Source organism: Scardinius erythrophthalmus (assembly GCF_964197995.2).
Source record: "Scardinius erythrophthalmus genome assembly, chromosome: 1".
NCBI lineage: Eukaryota > Metazoa > Chordata > Actinopteri > Cypriniformes > Leuciscidae > Scardinius > Scardinius erythrophthalmus.
In genome coordinates this window covers 71,884,901-71,912,650 of record NC_138221.1, presented here as the reverse complement: position 1 = coordinate 71,912,650, position 27,750 = coordinate 71,884,901, and the positions used below count along the sequence as shown (strand labels likewise).

Here is a 27,750-nt window from a genome sequence, read left to right as displayed (position 1 = left end):
AGGGTAGGTCCGTGTAGGTCCGTGGTCAGGGGATCTCTGGATAATCCGTAATTCGTTTGTAATTATAAAACGAAAATACCGTTTTTCTGTTTTTTGTTTCAAAACGAAAAACCAAATAACCGTTTTTGGTGTCAGAATCAAAAAACGAAAAACCAATTAAAAACGGCCCGTTTTTCGTTTTTTGGCGATCATTTTATCGTTATTCCTTTTAGAACAAAGAATGAAGAGAGTCTTTGAACTTCAGTCAATTCGTTTTTCGTTTATAAACCAAAAACGGAATTTCGGCTTGATTTTTCGTTTTTTAGTTCACAGGCAAAAAACGAATAAATAGGCTTGTTTGAGATGCGCCTTGCCTCGGTCCGTGTACGTTTTGATAGTTTGTTTTTTCGTTTGAAACACAAATCAAAATAACGAGAAACCACCTGTTTTTCGTTTGTCGTTTCAAACCAAAAACAAAGAAACGGAAAAAAAAGAGCCGTTCTCCCGTTTTTGGTTCTGAATCCAAAAACGAAAAATGACAAAACCAAAATCAAATAACGGTCCGATTTTGGTTTTTGGAAATTCCTTTTTCCATTTTTTCGTTTGAAGATCTACATTGAAATACAGACAGGTTGGCCACGTGACCCGGAAGTAATAGTAAATATGGCCTATCAAAATAAAAGCCAAGCTTTTAGAACGGTCATAATATGCTGCGCTAACGTTATACCAGAGTAACGTTAGAAGAAGAAAAATCTATTAATAAATAGCCTTATATAAACCTGGACCGGAATAAATATGTTAGCAACAGTAGTTTATTACAGCTATTTCATATCGTGCCTATCCAGACATCACCAGTCACGTTTAATGAGCGCATTGTTTGGCTCAATACAGTTGGTAATATAGGTTAACCTAAGAACTTATTTGTGTGTGCAGAGTTGTTACTGTTAGCGCTATATTATATAATTAAATTTATATTTAATGTGGTTTCCACTGTAATGGATAACTGTTCCCCCTTTCTACCAGCAGGTGGCAGTATTTAAATGACTGACTGTATGGTGTCTTTGGTAACTGTTTTAAATCAAGATTACTGATACAGATATTGTTGTTCATTTTATTTTGTTTTTGATTTTATTTGCCTAGTTATCATCATCATCATTCAACCAGCCCAGAGTTAAACCTGCTTCTGTTTTAACCTGATTATAACACTGCTATCAGCTTCTTAGCAGCTCAGACAACAAACTCACATCAGACATGTCCTAATCCTAATGTAGGATAATTAATAATTTATAGATTATAAAAGAAGAATAATTTACCAGTGTGCTATATACTGTGTGAATCTTTCTATACACATTCCAGTTTGTATAACATACAAAACTCCGATTGTGTCATGCAAGTGAAGAGAATCCATACAAGTCTTGAAACTTTATATAGCACATACATGCTTTCAAGGGCATTGCATGTACAATCAATGGCTGCAGAAAAGGTAAGAACATTTTACAAGGTCCTCAAAAGAAAACCCCAAAACATAATTACATTACTAAAATCAGGCTGTCAACGCTGATTACATAAGCAATAACTGCAACAAAAAAAATTCCAGTAACTTTTGATACGTCCTGCTTATTGACTTGGACGAATCTTTGCCCATTCCTCTGTACCGAACAGCTTCAACTCTTGGATGTTGGTGGGTTTCCTCACATGAGCTGCTTGCTTCCTCATCCTTCCACAACATTTCAATCATTTTAAGGTCATAACTTTTGACTCTGCCTTTCCAAAACATTCACTTTATTCTTCTTTAAGGTAGGTGGGTATATTTTGTCACAATATAATATATATAACATAAAGTATAAATTGAGTTTGTAACTCCCTTCTGGTACATAGCAGACATTATCAGGCTAATATAGAAGCAATTATAAAAATGGTAAACAGAAATAAACTATGATCAGTGGAGCAGTGCTGAGGATGAACTATAGTTTAAGAGTCTGATAGCTTGGGGTTGCTCTGCAGTCTGTTGGTGCGACAGCAGAAACTTCTATATCTCTTCCCAGAAGGCAGCAGGATGAACAGGCTGTGGCTGGGTGGGTACTGTCCTTTAGTATCCTTTTGGCTCTGGGTACCAGTGATCTTCTGAGCAGTTTTAATCTCCCGCTGCAGAGCCCTCCGGTCCTGGGCTGTGCACATCCCATGGCAATTTGTGATGTTTCCAATCAGGTGATCACCACCATTTGCTGATGTAACGTGTCACACTGATGATGTATAATCCTCAAGGCTCTCCTTGGTGACCTCATCTGTCCATACTTTGAATGTCCTTACTTATGATCAGACTTGCAGCACTGCCTTTATATTTCAATGTTAACATAAAAATGTTTTAGAATGGCATAAAATTAAGAAATGAGAATGTGTCTGTACACCTAGCCTGTGTGTCTTAATCAGCATAAGCATTCAACTTTTGTTTGCTTTCAGTCCCTTTGACTGATGTATCATTCAATGTATCATTTGGACTGTGCAATGACAGATATCACAATAGATGATGGAGAAGTGAACTGTGCATCACTATGCTTACATGAACTTTATCTGAAAAATGTATGTAAAAGTAGAATTCCATAAATTATATTCCATAAATATTATCAAAACTTTAGGTGTTCTCATAGTGTGGTCTTGTATCAAATAATGATGGCAGTTGTTAAGTAGGCTATAGGCTATTCTGCTTAACATTGCCAATAGTAATTGCTGACAACAACTAGCCTTTAAAATCAATCTGGAATGGAAACAAAACATTTCAAGGTACACATTTCAAAGAAGACTATTATACGTGAATGAATATGAGGTAGCCTACTAGAAAAACAAAATTCATCAGGCGGTATCCAATGATAGACCACCCACCATGGGCCCAAACTTTTCTGTAGCTTTTCCATAGACAGCTTTTCAAAGCTGCCTCAGTATAATAGCCTACCGCTGTCACGCAATCTCTATGCGCAATCTGTGCTTCGGAGAAGTGCGATCGCGCCCATGGTCGCACCTTCTACGCTTAAAAATATAGCCTATTGCGCGTCTATGTCAGCTTAAGCGCGAATGCATGTTTAAAATACATAGGCTACATGTAAAGAGTGATTTTCATGACAACTACATTTTTTTTTGCTATGGTATAAATATTAAAGAAAGCTCTGTGCAAAACAACACTATTTAATTATTATTTACCGCATATATTTTGTTTTGACAATATAGTCGATGTCCTACATTATCAGATACGGTCAGGAATTTACGTCAATTTAAAAATATTTTTTTAATGTTATTATTGCTCATTAAAACCATCCTTGATTTCATTTCCAGAAGTGGTCCAGATCCGGAGCCGGTTTTTATGGTGAGGCCCAGCCGTAACAAAAATGCATGTGCTAGAGCGAGCTGCGGGCCACAATCGGCCCGGTTAACACACGCCAATGCCGAATAAGCCGCAGACGCCGCGGGGCAGCCGAGCTCGGGCCGATTGTACATGCTGGGACACGAAGTTGCGTAGGCTCAAGGTGTAGCTATGCGCTTGGTGTCGGCAGACACATAATAAAATCAAATTGTTTTTAGCAAAATCCACCAGATTCTTGTTCTAAATCTCACAGACTACCACTGTGGTCTTGTGGTGATTTTCATGTTGATCTACTGTTTTATTATTTAATAATTGCCTGCCAAAATCATGACCAATACTGTTTGTATACATTATCAAATATGCCTATATAAAAACAGTGAAGTAATAAGAAACTTGCAGACTTGGAGGAGTTCCGTTTGCACGCACGCACGACTTGTTAAATTGTTTAAATACATTTATGTTGTTAATAAATAACAATAAATTGCTGTACCTGCAATATTTCCAAGTTTTGTTTTTCACTGTAGAAATTTACAATGACATGATTTGTCAATGCAAGAGAGTACCGGCACTTGGCTCCCCCACCCCACCCCACCCCACCCCACCCCACCCCACGAACTGTATGCACCCACCAGTTTGAAAACACCCACAAATTTAAAAACGCCCACTTTTGTTCCGCAGAGACCCCATACTCTAGATGGCGCGACAGAGCTTCTCCGAAGCATAGATGGCGTGACCTTGACCGAATTATAATAGGCCTACTGATTTTGCGCCAACGAGTGGCTGTATAAAAAGCGCCAAAGCAGCAGCCTGCACTTTGCCTGTAACTATGGACTCCAGTCTGTCTCCCTACTTTGAAGTAATTGGTAAAATGTTGCTTAGTGACTGTACTGATGAGGACATTAGTAACCATCTGACATTTGAGTGCGGCTTGCAAAGAGGAGCATCGGTAGCGAATATTCGTCGTTTTTGCAAAGACAATGGCTTAAGAAGACCCCGAGTGACGGACAACGAACTGCATGCTGCTGTCTTCAAATCCATAAAACAGGTAGGCTTAACTGCCTCTCCTAATATGAAGTTTCAAGTGTGCATGGATTATTCAAGTTTTGTTTGCTGATGATGAAAGGAGTACCCAGGCAGCAACATAGTATCAGCCCAGATCCGGCCCACATCTGGACCGTGTGAAATCCACAGGTGTATGGCGTCATTTTTTAGTCAAATGTTATGAGCGTGTAAGACATGCTCACGAGCACATTATGTTATTTCACGCGCGCAAAAATGAACCTTCAGCTGGCATGATAAAAGTACTCGCGCACAAATTCAACAACCGAGAGGTGTACAGGTAGCTGCGAGCGAGCGCCTGGCATACTCTCATAGGTTAACTCTGCTTGTACAGTGGAATCCTGCTCGCGCGCAGCGGGCTTCTGCTCGCGGAATGCTGTTTTGCTCGCGCAGTGGATTTCTGCTCGCTCAGCTGATTTCTACTCCCTCGAGTCTACAAGACTTTTGACAATTTGGGGGCGGAAACCAAGGAGGGCACTGACCCTCTTATGATTGGTCACTTTCATCATGGAAAATCTTGGGAAATCCTAACCCCGCCCACCTTCAGACGCATTGCGAGTCACTCAGCTCGCTCTGTCCGGTTATCTCTGTATATTTTAGGCAACGAAATATGTACGGTGGCCCAGTAGTGCACAACACAACGAAATGTAAAAAGCAAACATAAGTTCACAACACAACGGAAACAAGCCACAACACAACGAAATAAAGCCACAACACAACGGAAATAAGCCACAACACAACGGAAAATCCACAACACAACGAAATAAAGCCACAACACAACGGAAATAAGCCACAACACAACGGAAAATCTACAACACAACGGAAAATCTACAACACAACGAAATAAAGCCACAACACAACGGAAATGCTCCCCCGACCACTAGAGGGCTCTTGGAGCCCAGTAAAGTTAGTTTTCCAAGCCATTGTTCTAGAGTCAGCAGTCTTTATATATAAATACCACGATTAGTTTTAACAGTGTATATCAACATAAAATATTACTTCAAAATAACCTACATGAATTATAGCTGCGTATTTGATTTATAGGCTACTCGAGAATGCTTGGACGCGCTTCCACAGCGCAGGGCACGTCTGGCAATTCCACCAAGTGGTTAAAACGTATAATTTATTATAATATAATTTGATAAATAAAAATAAAAACCATTTGGTGAAATAGGAAGGAATTGGCACAATTCCACCTATAATAAGTCAGTCTGGTCACTAGGAACATGATAAAAGAAAAAAAAACTTTTACAGAAATTTCCTAAAAAAAATAATTGTTAATTACTGTAAATACATGAAGGGTATTGGAAAAAAAGTCATTATTAAGTCATTATAAAAGTCATATTAAGTCAGTCTACTATCAAATACAATCAAGCTTTGGATTTTGAATATGTCTGTTTTTGAATGTTAAAAGTAATTTTAATTAAAACAAATTATACGTTTTAACAACTTGGAGGAATTGGTAGACGTTCCCTCAGGGATAATGCGCTGTGGTAGCGCGTCAAAGCATTCTAGAGTATAAATATGCAGCTATAATGCACGTAGGTGATTTTGAATTAATAAATGTCGATAAACAATGGTTAGCTACATACTGTTAAAACTAATCGTGGTGTTGATATATTTTTATAGACTGCTGACTCTCTAATGAACAATGGCTTGGAAAACTAACTTTACTGGGCTCCGAGAGCCCTCTAGTGGTCGGGAGCATTTCCGTTGTGTTGTGGCCTTATTTCGTTGTGTTGTGGATTTTCCGTTGTGTTGTGTCTTATTTCCGTTGTGTTGTGGCTTTATTTCGTTGTGTTGTGGATTTTCCGTTGTGTTGTGGCTTGTTTCCGTTGTGTTGTGGCTTGTTTCCGTTGTGTTGTGGCTTTATTTCGTTGTGTTGTGAACTTATGTTTGCTTTTTACATTTCGTTGTGTTGTGCACTACTGGGCCACCGTAAATATGTGATAAAACAACTTACTAACTATTTTCGTTTTCATTTAAAGAAATCTTAAACATGATAGCCACACAAATGTGGTTCATGCAACGCGTATTGATTATATTCACTGCACATAACGTTTGCCTATTAAAAAACAAAACAAAATATAAAACACAAACCTGCCTCTTTTCGTTTTAAATATAATATAAAAACATTAAACATTTTAATATGGTCCAGGCAATATGTGCATTTGTACTAAACAACAGATTTTGCAGTAAACAACATTACAGTTTTTATAGCCTTACTTGAAATTACAAAAAAAAATACTATGAATGTAAGCTACTTGACTTAGCCTATATTTTTAATAATGTTGTTTATATGACGTCTTTGAGTAGGCAAACATGCACGTTGTGAATGGGGAATATGCTTCAACAAAATAAAATAAAAGTAGACTCATTGACTAGTGGTTTCACACTTGATGACCCCAGTGTATGTGTTTGTATTACATGTCTCTCCTAAATAGAAATTGAATCAATCATCTTTTCTCTTTTCTTTACCTTAAGACTGGTCCTACCTATGGCAGAAAAATGATGACAGGCTATCTTGCAGCCGCAGGAGTCCATGCATCCGAAGGTCGTGTGGGAGATGTCTTGCGCAACATTCACATGCCTTATCACAGGGCACGATGTCAGGTAGGTTTGATCTAATGTCAATAAAGGTCGGATTTACTAAAGGCTTATTAAGTGTATTGATTATTGGATTTTTAAGGTTGGGATTTCCTGGCATTGAGGTAAATGAGACAGTTTAATTGGTTAGTGTTTTTGAAAAGTTCTATCAGTAATGATAATTGTACTAACATTACAAGTACTCACTTCAGCAGTAGCTGTAGCAGTAGTCCTTGGTACTATGAATAGTAGCAGTAAGTGTATTGTGGTAGTAGAATGTCTTGCAGTATTGTTTTCAATCAGTACGATAATCAAGTAACAGTGGTTGCTCAGGTGTTATGTTGTTTGGTTGTAAGAGTAGGTTACAGGAGGGTTTAAATGTATTTGCTACAGTATAGTAGGTTATGTCTAAAGCTTTACACCAATGTGCTTTTTTTTCTTTGATTTGAAAAACTACGGTTTTCTAATGATGTACTGATTTTCTGTCTGTTTTTTGTATGTTTTTAAGGGAGCCAGGAACCTTAATCCTGTTCCATATAATGCTGGCTATGTGGGTCACAAAGTACACATAGACCAGAATGAAAAAATGGTTATGTTTGGTGTGACTCATGTGCTGGCGATCGATGGCTTCTCCAGCAAAATTGTTGGAAAATCAACAATGCCTGTGAAGAACAACCTCACCATATACAGTGACATTTACAGGTAATTTAAACCACCTTTTAAATGTACCCAAAAACAGCAAAATAACTTTTTCAAAATAAGAACCAGCTTCTGGAAATCATCCCAATTCATGATTTGCTTAAACACTGTTTGCTTAAACACAAAACCTTAAAATCAAATTGGCCAATTTTCAGGCCTTATCTGTGAATGTTAAGAATGCAATTTTATCTATACAAATAATTAATTTGATTATGAGGTTAGCATTATTTTTAAAGTAGTTTTAAAAGTTTACTCTAATTTGTAATATAAACAGCAAACAATTACAATTAAGATGCAGAAATTAGTGAAGGAGTTTGTAGTAGTTTCGAAGTAGTTTGGGGTTCATCTAATCATATAATTGTTGCAGCTATACTGCCTTTTAAGCAGCCAGTCAACACTCAGATTACCTCCCCACTACCTGACAACATAAGACATATTTCAGCTATATATATTTCAGCTAGAGGTGACACTAACAGACTCCATACTGCTGTCAAAGAATTGGGAATATTATCTTTTCTTGCAGAGGTGCCGTGATGGAGTATGGGATGTGGGACCAGGTAAGAGTGGACCATGGGAAAGAGTTCTACCTTACTCTTTACATGCAAGAGAAATTGGCCAGCCACCGCCACAACACAGAGAGGCCACCATATATGCAAACACCATCAACAAAGGTGAGTACAGTTGAGCAAAATATGCACACACCCTGATTGTAATTTGTAAGTTTCAATGATTTTAATGTCAGTCTCCCTTTTAATTACAGTGCTATGCATAAGTTTAGACACCCATGCCAAAGTTGACTAAAAAGAGGGATAAAAAAATCATCTTTTGGAAATTGAACTTAATGCCTTAATTTAAAAAATTAGGAAAAATCCAACCTTTAAGGACACCAATTTTCTTTGTGAATGAATAATTTATCGTAAATAAATAAATGTTCTTCCGTAAAATACAGGGTGCATAAGTTTGGACACCCCTATGTTAAATTCCAATAGAGGCAGGCAGATTTTTTTTTTTAAGTATTTTTTTTTTTTTTTTTTTTTTTTTTTTTAGGATACTATGCATCCTGATAGTTCCCTTGGCCTTTGGAATTAAAATTTAATCATCACATAGCCTTCACCATAACTAGAGATTGGCATGGGGTACTTTCCATAAGATCATATCTCAATGCAAATCAAACCAGCTATTAGGCTTACTGAAATAAAACCATGCCAATCTCTAGGTATGGTGAAGGCTATGTGATGATGTGGGGCTATTTTAATTCCAAAGGCCAAGGGAACTTTATCAGGATGCATAGTATCCTTAAAAAAAAAAAAAAACTTTAAAATAAAAATCTGCCTGCCTCTATGGGAATTTAACATAGGGGTGTCCAAACTTATGCACCCTGTATTTTAAGGAAGAACATTTATTTATTTACGATGTATTATTCATTCACAAAGAAAATTGGTGTCCTTAAAGGTTGGATTTTTCCTAATTTTAATTAAGGCATTAAGTTCAGTTTCCAAAAGATGATTTTTTTTTATTCCTCTTTTTAGTCAACTTTAGTATGGGTGTCTAAACTTATGCATAGCACTGTAATTCCTTATGCTTGTATATATTTGTAATGTAAAGCTAAAGGTTGGTGATAATTGTGTAGTGTTGAAATCAGCTCTTGTTGGACAGTGTTCTCTGTGTAAAGTATTTTATATTTTGCTTTGACAGAATCACACTATTGAAAGAATTTGGCCTGAAGTCAACAATAGGGTGAACTACCCTTTAAAAGTGGCATTGGTCCAACTAGTGGATCAGGAGGTGTTGGATATGGAGGACATGATGTCCAAATTCTGTGTGTCATCCTTGACATGCCAGTTGGCTCGGCTTGGAATTGACCGTGTTGTGCAAGCGTGGAATGCCCACAGGATTCCAGGTTTGTGTTGGGGTTTGTCTCAACAAAATTTGAGTCTGATTGCATGTCATCTCATTGTGAACAAAATTTTGAAAATGCGTTATAAAATGTGTGATGCCTATTATTAATGACAATGTCACGCGTTTTGTATACTATTTTAAGTGGTTTTCTGATGAACATATTTTTTAACTTGTTTAATAAAACATTAGGGGAAGCATGATGCAGATCATAAGCGAGTTCTGAGACCATCATTGAGCTTTGTACTATAACATTAAGTCCTAGGTAATTTTATGCAACATTTATTAAAACACATTTTCATAGTCGTTTTGGTAAAGCAAATTCACATTTTACTATGCAAATCCTAAATGTTATGTTGTAGTAAATAACAGAATAATTTGTCTAATAACAACAGTCATCCTTAAGCTATCGTAGATTGTTCCCCCTCAGAGGACCACAATGGAAATAAGCCCACAGCTTTCTTGTGTATTTTATCCTCGGCAGTTTTTTTAAAAATGCGTATGAATTGGTCTTTTGGGCTTGATTGTACTTGTTTTAACTTTTATACGCATGAAGCAAGATTGTGGGTCGCGCTTCTCAAAATGCACAGTGGTTCGACAAAGTGGGATTTATTTTATTTTAAAAAAAAAATAAATAAATAAATATTGTATAGCTTGAGCAATGTATCCTTTTTATCTTTACTACTTTTAGGAAAGGGAATCCCCAGTTACTTGGCCAGAGAGGGATGCCCAAAACGCATATCCACAGACCTTTTGCCAGAGGCATCAGTGGCTGCAGACTGGTATGAGCAAGAGGTGGGATCATTGACCAGAGTATCACACTTTGGCACCAACCCCTTTCAGAGTGCACAGGACCAGGAAACTGCAGAGAGGGAATTTGCTCTGCAATGGCCAGATGTGACTGTAATGTTGGACAATGCTGTCAACAATCAACCAGAAGATTTTAAGTCTGGACTCCAAGGCCTGATCGATTTGACTAGAAGACATTGTCAGCGTTGACATTACTTTAGAGACATCAGTGGCTTGCTTTAGCCTCAGTGTTCCCAGGACATCATCCCTAAGTGGCTTCCGAAAACCTGTTGTTTATAATTGTTTTTGTTTTTGCCTTAGCAATATTTTCAGTGCTAACAAATTTTAACACATGGCAATTTAAAAAAAATTTGTTATGTGGTAAGTTAGGTTAAAGTTGTTGTTTTGTGTGACTAAACAGACTGTTAAACTTTGAATAAAAATATGCTTGGTTCAGGTTTGAAATTCATCTTTTATTATATAGGCTATGCAGTCTAATATCATAGTAAGCCCCCACCCAGGGGCGTTGCTAGTCGTGAAGCTCTACTGGGGGCACAGGGGCACATACGTTGCTTAAAGCATCCGAGATCAAATGACATCCTAGATCATATCATCGTGCTAATCCTGATCTGGCTAATTGGGTTCTTCGAAAACGACCTGCCGGTTATGATTAGTATCGCTGGATTGAGTTATCTGAGATAATTGCGCGTTCATGCGCTGGTTTAAAAGGGATATGTATCGATAGTAGAAACATTGATCAGCAACGCTGCTATTGGCTGCTCAGCGTGGCCAAAGAGCACGCTCAGTTTTTCTCCGCAGCAGAGCAAGATAGTTTATTCGGAATTTTAATGTTTTATATAAAACGCCAGGAAACACCTTAAAGTCTGCAAAAGCCAGGAGGGCTGGCAAAAAGTAGCAGACAATTTAAATCCGTTAGAAGTGGCCATGTTAGATGTTTTTAAAACTTATTAGAATAAAGTTTATATTTTTGTATTTTAATAATTGCATTATTTGTTCGTTGTAGCCTAATGTCCGTCACAACAATAGAACATGGGAACAAATCAAAGTTAAGTACAAAAATATTCTACATAATGATCATTTTTAGCCTACTTAGCCTTACTAGTCTCCTTTAAAAAGGCACTGTTAAATAAATGTTCTGTTTATAAAAGCAACCATGAAAAAGCATGAGAAAAAAAGAAAATAAACGATCTTAGTTAGTAGGCTACAGTAAAATATTTTTTGCTGCATTAAATCAAGTAAGGCCTAATCCAAATGGCTGGTATAGTCATTTCAACTGTTAAATCTTGATTAATAATGAGTTGCTTTCACCTGCGAAAATGAAAACTTAATGTAGCCTACAAATATTTTGCCATGAGTTATTGATCACATTTATGCAAAGAGTTTTTGCTTTTGTTAAAGCCCGACTCCGATTAGTCGAAAATTAGTGCGTTTCCAACAAATTAATAATGCAAACATAAAGTCATAAGGGAAAAAAAAAATCTCTCAGAAATTGCACTAGAGCTGCGCTGGACTTCCCGTGTCAGCTCCGCTTATGAAACCGCAGTCTAAATCCTGTTTACATGAAATAAGCCTGCTCGCGAGCAGGTTTAAGATTGCGCACCTGTTGCTATGAGAGCAAGTCCAAGAATGTCTAAGAACCAAACTATTCAAAGATCATGACAAATTGCCAACAATCAAATCCAGCTAAGTGAGTTAGCGACGTACAAAGAATGGGCACTACTAGGTCCCCAATTGAAAATGAGGCGGAGGTGGTAAAATCCTAACACTATGGGGTCCGGGGGCATGACCCCCCGGACGAACATTTTGTTTAAAGATAAATTCATTAATCTGGTGCACATTGAGTCACGCGAGATCTGTTGTTAAAAATAAATAATCCAGCCGCCAACCACCCATTCTTTGATTTAGATAGGCTATATCTGCATGATCATCATATTAAAATTTTTCAAATTCTCAGTGCTAAGCATGATAACATATCACACTGAAGTATAGGCTGATTGAAAATGAACATTTATTTAAATTAAAAGTTCTTCTTTAGGCAAAATTACATTTCCTGTATAGCCTAAACAGAGGCTTTAACCTTCAAACTTAATTGTTAATGTTTTATTACATCACTTTTTGAAAACACTCTTATCGGAATAATTGTTGTAGGCTACCTTTATAAAGGGCATTTCCCCCCTAATAAATATGCTCTAAATTTCTTTTAAAATTCTTACATTTTACCAATACATTCAATTAAAATAATAAGACACTATAGGCTCAAATGACATAGTGCCTAATTTACGCATGGTTGTGTGTAGGCATACATTATAGGGCTATATTATCAACTAATCGCGACTTGCATTAAATGAAATAAAACAGAATCTTCCTCGCGTTTTCGGTGATTAGTTAGTTATTTTTTTATATTACCTAGCCTATATTTTAGGCTATATCACTTTTTCCTTAAAACAAACACAAAACACACACGTGTCCCAGACAAGAGTTATAATGTCAAGCACTGATACGTTTTCTTTGATTGCTTTCCCTTAGGACAGTTGTTGAAAACGAAAGTAAATGTGTGACGCGCGTTCATTGCGTTTTACCGTGATGAGAGTTCCATCTCTTTATTAAACTCACCACATTTAATTATAATGATTTATCTGTCATCCACCCTCGATTTTTTTTTTATTAGGCTATTATATACCCAGCAAACACAGAACGTTGGCACAACGTAGCCAACCTTCTAACAACGTTTTAACAACATGGCCAAAAGGTTGCTATAACTACGTTGTGTAGTGAAGGTTGTTACAGCGTTGTCACAATGTTGGCATTAAACCACCGTTCAGGGCCATTGCTTAAGGTTGTGCCAACGGTGTCTTGACAACCACTGGACTACATAATGTACTCGTCACTGCCCTGAAGCGGGAAAATCAGCCTTTTAAATTCCACACCTGTTGTTGGGCTCATTGTGTTCTCATTCATCATCGAGCAAGGATACGTGAGTATTGCGTTTAGCCTACCTCAGCTATCAAACACAACCTACAACTTTAATTTCTAATAATGTAGCATCGCTCGCACTGTTTAGTTTTTCGTTTGATTTTTCCGCTATTTATCGTTTCTTTACTCCTCTGGATTTGTGGATGTTTCCCCGGTGACACCTGCTTTCGGCTACTGTCTGCCATACAGACCCGGTTTTGTTCATTAAATGTTCTGATCTGCCTTTGCTTTTTATGTTTTATTTATTATACTTAAAATAAATTTGTATATTCATTTATTTCTTTTTTTTTCTTTTTTTTCACAAATGTATGACTTTTGGAAGTGCAATATAGGCTATATGCAGTTTTAATCAAGTTGAATTAACGAAACCAATTCTGTCATTTTTACTCTTCAAAGTGTAGGCTACACTTGCAGGTGATGATAGCCACATTAAATAATAATATAGATAATTAATAAACGATAAAAAGTAGCCTATATAATTATCTAACAAAATACACCATATAAAAATATTGTCAGAACGTCGTCTCTCAGTTGCTGAATGTCGCGCAACAACGTTGCTACAGCTCTGTCACGTCTTACAATCCTACGTTGTCACAATGTTGCGAGCACGTAGATAGCAACGTTGCCTTAGCAGAAATGCAACGTGCCAGAGACGTTGCCACAACGTAAATGTGTTTGCTGGGTAATAGCCCGCTCGACCCGTGTATTATGAATGGTGTTTGAAGGCCAAACAATTGGATAACAATAGCTTGAAAATAGTCCATCTAAGCCAATAATAATAAAAATAGAACTATTTTTGTATAGGCTACACTAGGGCTGGGCGATAATTCGATCTCGATACGGGATCGCGATAATATTCTGAACGATTTCGATAATATGCTTGGGACATATTATTCGATATCATATCACATGAAAAACTAAGCGCAACAGTATCTGCCGCCTGCCGGCTGCCGGTAGGACACGCCCACTTCTCAGCGAGCAGCGTGGCTACTACAGTAAACAGAAGGAGACTGAGAGAGAGGGAAAAAAGTTGTAAAAAGGATAAAAAAATTAGCGAAACTGAAGTTGAGGACAGCGAAAATAATGCCGACCGTGAAGGCGACATCACTACATAACTCGAGACCGAAGACATTGTTGAAAAAAAAAGGTAACACGACGTCAATTGTGTGGACGTGGTTTGGATATGGCAGACAGCTGACAAGCTGAGCCATATCGCATTAATTATCACAGGCGATCCGTGATAATTAATGCGATATGGCTCAGCTTGCCAGTTAACTACGTCTCTGTGTTGTAAATGCCACTCCATCTGAAAGCAGGTGATGGCGATTTACTTCTAATCAAGGAACCGGCTTTACTGACGAGATGTGCCTATAAACAATGTCATGTGATATATCGCCCAGCCCTTGGTTTACTATGTTTACATATTTGTGCAATTTTGGCTCAGATTTCATTCTACTTATAAAATAATTCTAGAGATCTACCTTAATCTTTCAGGTAGTATTTGTGCCAGGGCCATGTTTACTCTTTTTGTACTTGAGATGTTCACTGTCCAGCCAAAGCAATTTGATGTTATAGTTGTCACAGCTGTTAGTTTATATACAATGTTTCAATAAGTAAAAGTTTGTATTATTGTATAAAGGGAGATGACTCATGATGTTTGCAATTACAAATGATGTGCACAACCTTTTATTTTTGCATTTTTCAATACCTCCAAATACGCTGCTCTCTTGACCAATAGAAAGATTCATACAATGTGGGAGTGTAATGTGAATCCTTTGGCTGCATGAAGACCTTAACAAAAATATTTTGTGCTCATTATTGAAAGGCATATTGTTTAATTTTTTATGTTATTAATCTTTATTCTAAAGTTTCAGTGAATATCTTGTTTCTTCAAGCTTCAGGATGTCCCTTACACTGGCAGAATCTGCAAAAACTACATATCGTGATAAGAATCGAGATCGATCAATATGGAAAAACATATCGTGATAAAAAAAAAATCCATATCGCCCAGCCCTAGGCTACACACTTTTGTTTCGTCATGTTTTAGCCTACCTGGCTACCTCAATAGCGTGCCAACCACATTCTATATCCACAACTTTCCTGCGAGTCTTAATGGGCGTCGCAGACGCATTGCACGTGAACAGGAGCGTATCATCATAAATTATCCGAAACTCAGACATGAGAAATATAGCCTATCTAAAGCTTGAAATGTCTTTAAATGAAACAATTCAAAATGAAAAGAAATAGGATTATGTAATCCAAGATGTGCATTTCTCTCTATTATGCGCGTTCACTACGGAGATGGCGATCGTCAACTTCATCTTTGCAGCAGACACTGACAGAAAACACCAGTTTATTAATAAAAATCAATGCACGCGTGTCACCGGATTTACAAATGCACACCTTGCTTGTTGCACGCACACTCGGCACACATATGATGACGAAATAACGAGATAGCCTATTTTGTTGAAATAACATTATTATTATTAATAATAAGTATTAATATTTAATAATAAATCTTTAATAATATTTAATTGAATGCCGAATGTTGTGCGGTAAAAGTATTTATATAAATTATATTTAGCACCCCCTCAACACACGTTCAAAAATTATCTGGCGTCGCCCCTGGTTAAAATGATTGGGTCTAAATTGGGCTCGGGCTCATAATTACAGTTAATGTGTCGGGCCGGGCTCGGACTCGGACACAACGGGCTCAGGTAGGGTCGGGCTTGATTTTTTGGGCCCGATCTAAGCTCTACTCCTCATTATCCAAGCAAGTTGTTTGGGCTTGTTGAGGCTCTCTGATAGCGGTATCTTCAGGCTAACGTAAACCGGAAGTTCGTTACCGGCTTGTTCCAGTGGTACCTGCTCAGACCTGCGCGTCAGCTTTTGTTTTACAAGCGTTGATTGTTTTATTATTGCGTTGCAAATAGACAATTTCTATTACTCTATAATATAATTTCTATTAAATACATTGACGAATAAAAATAAATTGTTAAAGTCAAACTTCAGATTTACTGGGACACAGAAGATTTATAGGCTACTGGGGCACAAGACCGTAAAGGGGGTCTAGCAACGCCCCTTCTCCGGGCCCCGCCCCGAATTTCAGACAATCTCATCTGGTCACCCTATCAGTAAGCATTAATGTTGAAAAGTTAACGGATTATTTTGAAAGGTCATTTCCTGGCGCTCAAAAAATTGCGCGAAGAATTCAGATTAGGCTAGGCTACTGCTCATTTGCACCTGGGGGACCACCGCCGATTTGACTCTTGCAGCATCTCCGTGAAAGATGAATTACCAGCAGGACAAAGCCACCCTCTGGCGTGGACCCAGAACGATACAAATCCGGGAAGTGGACATCACCCTGGAAAACATTTCGAGAATATTTAAGGTTAGAAAAAAATATCAAATTCAAAGTGTAGGCCTATCCGAGAAGAGGTATACAATATAGGTTAGGCTTAATATTGGTTTAGCCTAAATTTAGTCTTGAAAGAAATAGTGTAAGTTAACGTTATGTTAAAGAGGCTGGAATGCCCAAACTCGGCAACAAAGTTATGTTTACAATAAACTCCTGTTAAAATAGTTTTTATGGAGTGCATGCCATGGTATGAAGACTAACTAAAAAATGCTGGGTTCTTTCAACCCAAATTTGGGTAAAATATGGACGATCCCAGCCGCTGGATTACAGTTCTAAATTATTATTTTTTAACCCAATGTTTGTGTTTGTCCATATTTTACCCAGATTTGGGTTAAACAACCCAGCATTTTTTAGAGTCTATCCACCTCAAGTGCCTTATGATGATGTAATTTTAGTGACACTGATATGAGCATGCCTTATCTGTGAGCTCTTAGCTTTCCAAATTAGGCCCAGCAGCAAAAGCAAAAAAATTTGAGCCTAGTTAGCGCCAAATTGGGTGTAATTGCGCACGTTTTCATTATAGACCACAGCTGCAAACTTATCTGCAGAAATTGTATTCTGTGTTCCCCAATAATTTCAACACTGGTAAATAATTCTTAATCTTCACCGACCAAACGTAGTGATGGCCAAATGAAGTGTTTCGAAGCATTATTGCTTTCTGATACAATTGTGTCGAAAATGGTTCATTACTCGAAGCTTCATTCAGATATAAATTGCAGCGCCATCTCCTGGTGAAGTAAATGTAATGCAACAAAGCGGACAACCATAAAATGCAAGTAACGCCCCGTTTATTACGTGTTTACCGAGGCGATCAAAGCTGAAACCGTGTTAGTGCTGTGAAACTCAAGTTATGTAGGTGAATTAAGCATGATGTGTGTGTGTAATTATTTATTTAAACAAGGACAGAAGATCAGACCAGCTTAAAAAAAAGTTGGAAATCATCACAAAAATTCTAATGCTTTATATTAAAATAGTAACCATTGGCTTTTACCATTTAAACCACTACAGAATTATTTTTTGTATTGTGTTTGTTTGGGACATATTCCATTAGGGATTTAATGCCCCCACCAATACAACCCAACACATATCAGTAGACCCACAGAGACCACTATAATTCCCATTACAACCAATAAAATTCCCATGAAAACCATTAAATCCAATATAATTTCTGTAAATTGTTCCTATATTTTTTTTTACCTTCACTTTTATAAGAAATACAGCTGCCAGGTTTCAAACCTGTCAACACTGGATTGGGCTGTCAAAGCAGTCAGGTGGTTCACTACAGGAGTGAACCAGTGTGTTTGCTTCAGAAGTCATTTTCACGTGACTAGTGACGTAATGATACAAGCTCCGAAGCAGTGGTTCATTGCAAGGACTTTTCGAGTTTGAAGCAAGCTTCGGAGCGTCGGTGTCAGACGTAACATCACTAACCAAACTGCGACGTTATTATTGTCACTGTTTGGGGTGTCATTTTCATTACTTGAAATGTACAGAAAAATTATTTTAGAGCCATCGGTAAGGGTTGAAATGGTCCCTGTTTCTCCTGCTGAAAGCAGTTTGTTATTTACAATGATTTTAAATAATGAGATACGTTTTGATGTAGTGAGAATAAAATCTGGAAGAGTCTTTTTACTCTGCCTGTGTGAGTGAGAAAGAGAGAGAAATAAAATCAACTTACATTGTCATATTTGTATTTGCAGCTGATGCCGACCAGCATCTATTTAATTTCAGAGACTGGCGTTGTCCTGCTACCCAGCTCAACAGGGTACATTGGGGACATCGAACTATCAGGGAGATATGAGGTTTGTGGAGAGGAAGGCCCTACTGCACCAGTGCCACTGCCAACCCAATCTCTCCCAGCACAACCTAATCTGTTCAGATTTGCGACCAGGCCTGTGGCTTCTGCTGTCCGTTCAGGACCAGCGCCTGCACCAGCCGCAAGAAGCTTTTCGAGGTTTGTTGCAACATAAACCAAATACACCCTCAGAGCATTATTGCAAAGGCGTGAGGGAAAACATAAAAGCATGGTATGGAAGGCTGAAGGATAAAACAACTCTCTAAATGTATCTCTATCTATCTCCGTTTGTATCTGTCAAAAGGAGCATTTCAATCGGAAGGGTGGAGGGTGGAGTCCTTCGTGCGGACGGAGTAACTTCGTGCGGACTTTATGTAACTTTTTTGGAGCGTGAGGCAAATGTGTCCACTATAACTGAAAAAGTGAAACATGACCTGGGCTCAGAGGAAGACATTGTCCTTTGTGATGGTCAGGGAAACCGCCTCATTGAAGGCATTGGCACAACAGGTATTGTATTGTAAAAAAAAAAAAAAATCCTACTTAAAGGTGCATTCAGCGATCCTGTTTGGCGTAACGTCTTGTTGATGTTTGAAATTATTATCAGCGGCAACCTATAGCCGCTGAGAGGCTAAGCAGCAGGAAAGATCCGTGAAGCGTTTCCATGCATTTAAAATTCACACTCAAAAAAAAGATTAGTTACATAGTTTTAACATAAACCAATTAATAATCTGAATGTGATTCATATTTTTAAGTCATATATATAAATGAAACGGATAAGATTTATGTAATTGTATTAATAAACTAAATGTGATTCATATTTGTCAGTCATATGTAAATGAAACGGGTAAGATTTATGTAATAGTACACAGAAAAACGCCCATGTTAAATTAACACTTCTCAGTATTCATATGTGTGCACACTACAGAGTTAAAATACCATTGAAGCAGTGTTGAAGTTAATGAGATAATTAAGTGGTGATTGAGCATTAATTATGAACACCTGCTGTTAACAAGCAGAATCACTGAAGGAAAGAAAAGGCTGTCTGCAGAGACTGCGTTTTTTTACAGTGTGTTCAGGGGACAGGCAGCTAGCGGACAGTGAGGAGATGTTTGCGGTAGGTGACAAAAATGTTTTGGCCTAAAAAACGTGTGAGATTGCTGAATGCACCTTTAATAGTAGTTCATTATTATTATTGACATCACATATCTTGGATATCACTTATTTTTTCAATATTGTCTGATTAGCTTGTTTATTGAATGTATTTCACTTTAATTTTGTAGCCTTTGTAACGTGTTTTCATATAAGCTGATAATTGTCCCACTCTTTTGCAACCTGTTGCACTCCTGGTTGCCAGCAATGGGCTCTCTCTTACTTCCTTCATTAAGCAAGGTCAATAGGTAGTTAGTTGTGCCTTTCATCTAAACCACATTAAACTTGCCAAGGAGTCTGTTCAAAATCAAAAAAAGTAATGGAATTGAAATTTGAAAATGTAATTTTATCCCCAACATCTTCTCTTTAGGACTCTTGTTCTGGAAGCAGAATGCTCGGAAGATTGTTGCCCTCTGTGACAGTGCCTACCAGGATTTGATGAGACGGAAGAGAAGGAGGACAAGGTAACAAGCATACTGTTTATAGAAGCCTTCATCTATTACAGAATTCAAGACTAACTTCTTTCAACACAAAAGGCACTGCAGAGTAAATACTCCAGAGTCTCCACATGTACATTTAAATTTTGAATTTCAAGTCAATAAACCCTTTTCAACATATAAGCAAATTCACAAAGACCAATAAATTCTGTCAAAAACCATCCAGCAATGGAGATGACTTTAAGTTGATTAGGCATTATCAAATTAAGTTATTTTAAAGTATGCTGAATACAAATAAACTGGTTAAAAGGTGTGACGGCCCCAAGAGCTCTTTGTGTTGGGCCTCTGTACTGTGTGTTTCTCACTGCAGGCAATTAAGCAGATTGGGAGCACCTGGCTAGTAGCCCAACCTATTTAGGCCTGCCCGCCCAGACACCAGTGTCGGTGTTTGCGCCTGCCACACTATTCTTTTGTTTTGTGTTGTTTTAAATAAATTTGTTAATCTTTGAAAACCTGAGTTGTATCCTCCTCCTTTGTTGCGGCCTGAGAGCCGGGGTTGTAACAAATTGGGGGCTCATCTTTTTTTTTTTTTATTCTGGTAGGTTTAATTTTAATAACCTAATTTAGTAAGTTTGTTGCGTTCTAGGATTTTTTTTTTTTTTTTTTTGGAGGATGAGCTTGAGCAGGTTTTGGGTCACATTTAAAACAAGTGGTAACACTTTACAATAAGGTTCATTAGTTAACTACATTAGTTAACTACATTAGTTAACATTAATTAATAATGAACTGCACTTATACAGCATTTATTCATCTTTGTTAATGCTAATTTCAACATTTACTAATACTTTATTAAAATCTTGCTAACATTAGTTAAAGGGATAGTTCACCCAAAAATGAAAATGCTGTCCTCATTTACTCTCCCTCAAGTTGTTCCAAACCTGTATGATTTCCTTTCTTCTGCTGAACACAAAAGAAGATATTTTGAAGAAAGTCGGTAACCAAACGACTGATGGACCCCATTGACATCCATAGTAGGAAAAAAAAAATACTATGGATGTCAATGGGGACCAGCAACTGTTTAATTACCAACCTTCTTAAAAATATCATCTTTTGTGTTCAGCAGAAGAAAGGAAATCATACAGGTTTGGAACAACTTGAGGGAGAGTAAATGATGACAGAATTTTCATTTTTGGGTGAACTATCCCTTTAATGCACCGTGAACTAACATGAACAAAAAATGAACAGTTTTATTTCTATTAACTAACATTAACAAATATTAATAAATACTGTAACAAATGTATTGCTCATTGTTAGTTCATGTTAGTTAATACATTAATTAATGTTTAATAAATTAACCTTATTGTAAAGTGTTACCAAACAAGTTTTTTGCGATTGTGGTTAAGGAGCTGGTTTTATAACCATTTCTGCAGAAAAGGGATGAGTGTGAAACTAAAAAGTCCTTATGTTAAGTTGGGTTAGGTCATCAAAACCAAAAATATAGATAACAGCAAATAATCAACGTGGCTGTTCAGCATGACTTGCTTGAATTGTGTAAACTAACTTTTTTGTACCCCACAGTGGCATTGATGACCAAACTGTCCGATGTGTCGAGGAGCTGGTGCTGGCAGCCGAAGAGCTGCCAGCTATTACGGAAGCACTGCGGGACCTGGGGCTATATGCTCGGGCAAATAGGGTCAGCACGGTGGCTCTGACTGGTGACCAGGTGGCAACAGTCAGGTCAACGTTTCAGTGCCTTATATGCAGAGGTTAGTCAGTTGTAAATTATCTACAAACAAGTCATTCTGCAGTAAAATCAAGTCATAGCATTACCCTATTGAAAGTCGCCTGTCACATTAAAGGGTTCAACATTATAAACGGACACTGCACTGCCAAACTTTGTTCAAAGATTTATTTTAGATTCTACTACAGAACCCAGGGTTTCAGAAGAAAACAAATATGTACTGCTTAATTACAGGGAAATGTGCCAAAACATTTTATGTTTAATGTAATCTTGCAGCTATAAAACAATGGCATATTGGATATTGGATTTTAATTTTAGTATCAATATAAGTGTGATGTAGCTTCAGTGAAGATGTGACCAGCAGAAAAAAATATGGATGTTACTGTCATACAATATAGAACAAGAGGCTTATGACACCAGAGATATATAGGGGATACAAGGGAATGTTTAGACAGATATCATTACTATGACTACAATTTTTATTAAAATTTAATTATTGCAGTCAATGGGTATATATATATATATATATATATATATATATATATTAACACACTGTAACACTAACAAGTGAAATGAGACAGATGAAAATTGCTTGAGACAACTGTTGAAATATTTGTTGAAAAATATTCTGAATCTTGCAGATGTGATGGAAAACCCAGTTGTGGCACCGTGCTGCCGCAGCCTCGTTGGATGCCGGGTCTGCGTTGAGCAGTGGGCAACTACCTCTCCGCACTGCCCAAAATGCAGGGACGAGATGTTCCAAGAAAAAAAATTTGAAATTACAGGGATGGGGGAGATTGTCAATGTTTTGAAGGACACTATTAGTTAGGGGATTGTTTTAGTTAGTTTTTAGTTTAGGTTTTAAGTTAAGTTAAATGGTTAAGTTTGGTTATGTTCATCTGTTATGTTATTTTATGCAATTAATAAATTGTTCAATTTTATTTTCTATTATTCTCACTTGCAGAACTCCTTTTGTTGTATTCATTTTGTTATTTTATGCAAATAATAAATTAATGTAAATATTTTAATAAAATAAATTATGTTCACTTGCATGACATACTGCTTGTTGTCTATTATACACACTAGAACCACACACCCCACTGGACTGAAGGCCTATATGTGAGACATGTTTTTAAATTTGTGAGTGTTACAGTCAACTCCTAAAACTTTACGCAGTATAATAACACATGTAAATCAGACAATCAAACATGAGGAGAAAGAGCTCATTTTATTGAGTAGGCTAATGCCTTAAGCAGCTGTGCTAAGAAACGTGATTTGTGAAAGCACAGTTGTAATGAAAATGATGGGAAGTGTTTTAATTACAGAACATAAATCAATATCTCCATGACAGTAGCTCGCACAAAGCAGACACAGTGCGACACCTACTGGTGTCTGTAATCGTTTTGAACTGCCCTTGATTTTAAACTTCGTTGGATTATTAACGTTACATGGAGGACTGAGAACCTTCACATATGTCGTTTTTGATTGTATTATAAACAAACTACTATCACTATTAGTTACCTAACTAGCCTGTTCAATACATTTCTATATTAACACTGTATAACGTGAGCGAGGTAACAGCGTGTCCTTGGGCTTTTTGAAAATAGCTATGATGCGTTAGGATAAAATTATATTTGAGGACCAACACAAGTTTTACGAGGGTGTCAATCGAATGGCAAAGACGAGATAGGGACTGATATTTTGATGGCGGAGTCACGTGGGAATTCACGTTGAATCGCTGTCAGTTCGCTGTCCATTACGGTGGAAACCACATTAAATATAAATTTAATTATATAATATAGCGCTAACAGTAACAACTCTGCACACACAAATAAGTTCTTAGGTTAACCTATATTACCAACTGTATTGAGCCAAACAATGCGCTCATTAAACGTGACTGGTGATGTCTGGATAGGCACGATATGAAATAGCTGTAATAAACTACTGTTGCTAACATATTTATTCCGGTCCAGGTTTATATAAGGCTATTTATTAATAGATTTTTCTTCTTCTAACGTTACTCTGGTATAACGTTAGCGCAGCATATTATGACCGTTCTAAAAGCTTGGCTTTTATTTTGATAGGCCATATTTACTATTACTTCCGGGTCACGTGGCCAACCTGTCTGTATTTCAATGTAGATCTTCAAACGAAAAAATGGAAAAAGGAATTTCCAAAAACCAAAATCGGACCGTTATTTGATTTTGGTTTTGTCATTTTTCGTTTTTGGATTCAGAACCAAAAACGGGAGAACGGCTCTTTTTTTTCCGTTTCTTTGTTTTTGGTTTGAAACGACAAACGAAAAACAGGTGGTTTCTCGTTATTTTGATTTGTGTTTCAAACGAAAAAACAAACTATCAAAACGTACACGGACCAAGATGGATATCGCGGGATTCACGCTCGTGCACAGTGTTGCTAATAAACTGGATGTAATTCAAGTTCTGTTGCTTTTATATGGAAATAAATAAAATGAACAAGACACCCAAAGTACTTGTTATTTAATTCCATTCTAAATACATGTTTATCAATCATTTTTTCTTTAATACAGACATATGTGTTTTTATTTTTTATTTTATTTTTATAAAAATTAAACTGCATAACCCAAAGAGATCGCACTGTCAGATAGTTTGGGAATATTCACACATAACATATACACATAAAACATGATATTAGAGTTTTAAAATCAAACATTTTAAAAGAGAACAATACATCACGGTTGTTTAAACCAATGAGCATTAAGCTGTGTCGTCAGCAAGTCGTTTCCCATCATGCTTTTGATCAGCGCAGTCGGTGGAGAGCAAGCGGGAAGGAAGTCGACCGGAAGTTGAAGTCGACCGGGTGCCGCCATCTTGTAGCAGAACTTCACTTGCGTTAGCAATCCCATTGACTTCCATTCATTTTGGCGTCACTTTGACAGCGAATAACTTTACATCTGAGGCGTTTGAAGACTCCATTTGTCCATTTTTTATTTCTAAAGAAACACGACAATGTATAAAATGCTCCATTACCTTGTAGCTTATGTTATGGCCCCGTAGAAGCAGTTTTTGTAAAAGTAGGCTAACGATTGCGTCATAACCACGCGACTCTCTGTCGCACACTAGAGAGATTACCGTATGGACGGGAGGAGAAGCTCGCGGGCAATCGGGGAGACGTGGAGGCAAAATGACAATATAATTAATCAGAATACTTAGCAAAAGTTTCTCCTGCTCCAAGCTCATGGACAGCTCCTAATCACACTCTCCGTCTCTGCAAGATTCGGAAGGGAATGATTCAGATTTCTCTTGGCACAGCTACTAGAAGACAGACGGGTTGCTCACGTGGTCCGTGTAACGCTTTGCTCGGTTTGAGTCTGCGCGTCAGGAAAGGAAGTGCTAAGAAATCGCTGAAAACGGGCTTCACTTGTCTCAATTGAGTTCCAATGGGGTCGCTGTGTCCATTTCTTTTACTGTCTATGGTGGAGAGCAACTGCGCGCGACTGCAGAATCCGACAGGTGTGCCTTGCGCTCGCGAGAGATTTTTGACATACGTCAGCATGACATCAGAGCAAGGCGGACCGCTCTCGGACACATTTCTAACCGGCATGCATCTCGCGCTGATCACCGGTGATCGATTCTGCGCAGATTTTGCTCATCTCAAACAAGCCTTACGACTTCAAAATTCGTTTTCCACATGTGGCGGCCTGACACGCCCCCTTCTGCCGATTGGTCAAGCAAGTCTGATCATGTGACGTCATCAGTTGTCGCTCAGGTCTATTCATCAAAATAATAGTCCTCTACTATGGCTACAGATTCTTAAACTGTACAGGGCATGTCCTATTGGGCTTTCTTCTGTTTCACAGAAATCTTTACATCAGAAATATTAATTATTAGTCTGCCACCAGCCTGTTTTATTTAGCTGTGTGTGGTGAAGCTGTGCTTGACAGCGCCGAGCGGGAGAGGCTCACTGACCAATGTTCAGTCAGCAGTCAGAACTTTTCTTTTAGACGCTCCGTTTTACCACGGGATGGTGATTGCAAATACTGTAATGCCAATCGGCTGAGGGTGGGTACTGATGATGGTGAAATACATTTTTACTGAAACTGTAATCATAGCCGCGACCCGCATGAATGAGACAGATGATTGACAGGACGATAGCGGAGGCAATTAAAGGCACAAGATCACTTCTGTTAACAAAAACATAAATAAAAAAGTGTTTAAATATAAGTGACATTGTCTTTGTTTTATTGTTTTTGTTGTTTTTAATCAAATAATTGTGAACCACAAACTGAGCCTTCCAAATATATTTTATGTATTTGTTATAATATGGGTATTTTATAATACAGCATAAATAAAAACAAGCACACGTAATATGTATGCCTATAGGCAAAACACCACAGTTTCTTGGTTTTGTTTGTGTGAACTTTTATCCCCAAACATATTTCTTCATGGGCTCCACGCCAGGGGTCACGCTCAGCACCCCTATACTTCCCATGGTACTAACTGTAATTAACAGTATGCTGACCCAGTTTATATGTAAAATCTTTGGTATATGTAATCTATATGTAATATCTAAAAACACTTTACAGTGTGACGGAAATAAACTTTTCTTAAAGCGTCTTGTATATCCACCACAGATTTATTGACACCCTTCTATCTGTGTTGTATACTGTAATAGACAATTGTCCTGCAGAATGATGAGGTTTTTTGTAAGAAAAACATTGCGAGCAAATCTCGAATTGTTGTTTGAAATATAAATAAACAACGTAAGAGGTTTTAGGCTTTTCTGACCCTGCATTTAGATGTACATTACACACTGTCTAATGCAGCTCAAAGGAGGCACTGTGAATTTGCATAGTAATTTCATTCTAAGAGGCTATTAAATGTGAAGTGACAACATGAAACACTACTTTCAATATATGAAAAAAAAAAAAAAACACCAGTAGTTGGTGGCAAAAAATAAATAAAAAAAGATATATATATATGGCAGGATATACTGGTGGAACCCAAACGGAAGTCCAGTCCTGGCTGTATAATCAAACAATAAAAACGAGAAACAATGCATGCCATCAAGAACATTTATTGATTCCACAGGAACTTGATCAAGTTTCCCCCATTTTTACTAATAACTACTTTGTGTTAATTCAGAGGACAGTAAGGCAAACTATTAAGCATGAACTCGAACAGGATCAATTAAGATTTTCAAAGCATTTTGGAACTCTTCTTGGTGGAAATTGACAGCACGTTCAAAAAGAGATGAAATGTCAGGACACTGCATAGAAAACTGCCTCTCCACACCATCCTGGTCCTCTGGTGACTGAAATGGATTCTCCCCAAAGTTGAAACTCATTGAAACACTGAATTGAAAATTAAACAATATTTTTAGTTGCGTCCAGGGCACTGGAGAGACCCGCAGCCTCAGTGATGTTGTACTCTTCGGAGTGGCATTTAGGGCACTGTGTAGATGTTGCCTCCCATTGGTTGACGCACAATTTGCACCCCATAATGCTACTGCAGCATGATGCATTATCTCTTTTTGAACGTGCTGTCAATTTCCACCAAGAAGAGTTCCAAAATGCTTTGAAAATCTTAATTGATCCTGTTCGAGTTCATGCTTAATAGTTTGCCTTACTGTCCTCTGAATTAACACAAAGTAGTTATTAGTAAAAATGGGGGAAACTTGATCAAGTTCCTGTGGAATCAATAAATGTTCTTGATGGCATGCATTGTTTCTCATTTTTATTATTTGATTATACAGCCAGAACTGGACTTCCGTTTGGGTTCCACCAGTAAGTGATCCATATATATATATATATATATATATATATATATATATATATATATATATATATATATATATATATATATATATATATAT

The 27,750-nt window shown here is 37.4% G+C and overlaps 2 protein-coding genes across 2 annotated transcripts; both read left to right on the top strand.

Moving 5' to 3' along the window:
- Nucleotides 1–4,160: 4,160 nt before the first annotated feature.
- On the top strand, nucleotides 4,161–19,512 carry LOC308696593 (uncharacterized protein; the record flags this gene model as incomplete). Its single annotated transcript, XM_081375426.1, has 8 exons — nucleotides 4,161–4,379; nucleotides 6,878–7,006; nucleotides 7,488–7,681; nucleotides 8,202–8,349; nucleotides 9,374–9,578; nucleotides 10,266–10,562; nucleotides 18,532–18,729; nucleotides 19,496–19,512. 8 exons carry the CDS (start codon nucleotides 4,161–4,163, stop codon nucleotides 19,510–19,512), a joined length of 1,407 nt encoding a protein of 468 aa, XP_081231552.1.
- Nucleotides 19,513–19,625: 113 nt separating this feature from the next.
- LOC308687018 (uncharacterized protein) lies at nucleotides 19,626–22,953 on the top strand. Its single transcript, XM_081359205.1, has 4 exons — nucleotides 19,626–19,684; nucleotides 20,090–20,183; nucleotides 21,735–21,922; nucleotides 22,539–22,953. The coding sequence occupies exons 2-4, from the start codon at nucleotides 20,158–20,160 to the stop codon at nucleotides 22,724–22,726; spliced, it is 402 nt and encodes a 133-aa protein (XP_081215331.1). The 5' UTR covers nucleotides 19,626–19,684; nucleotides 20,090–20,157; the 3' UTR covers nucleotides 22,727–22,953.
- Nucleotides 22,954–27,750: the final 4,797 nt, after the last annotated feature.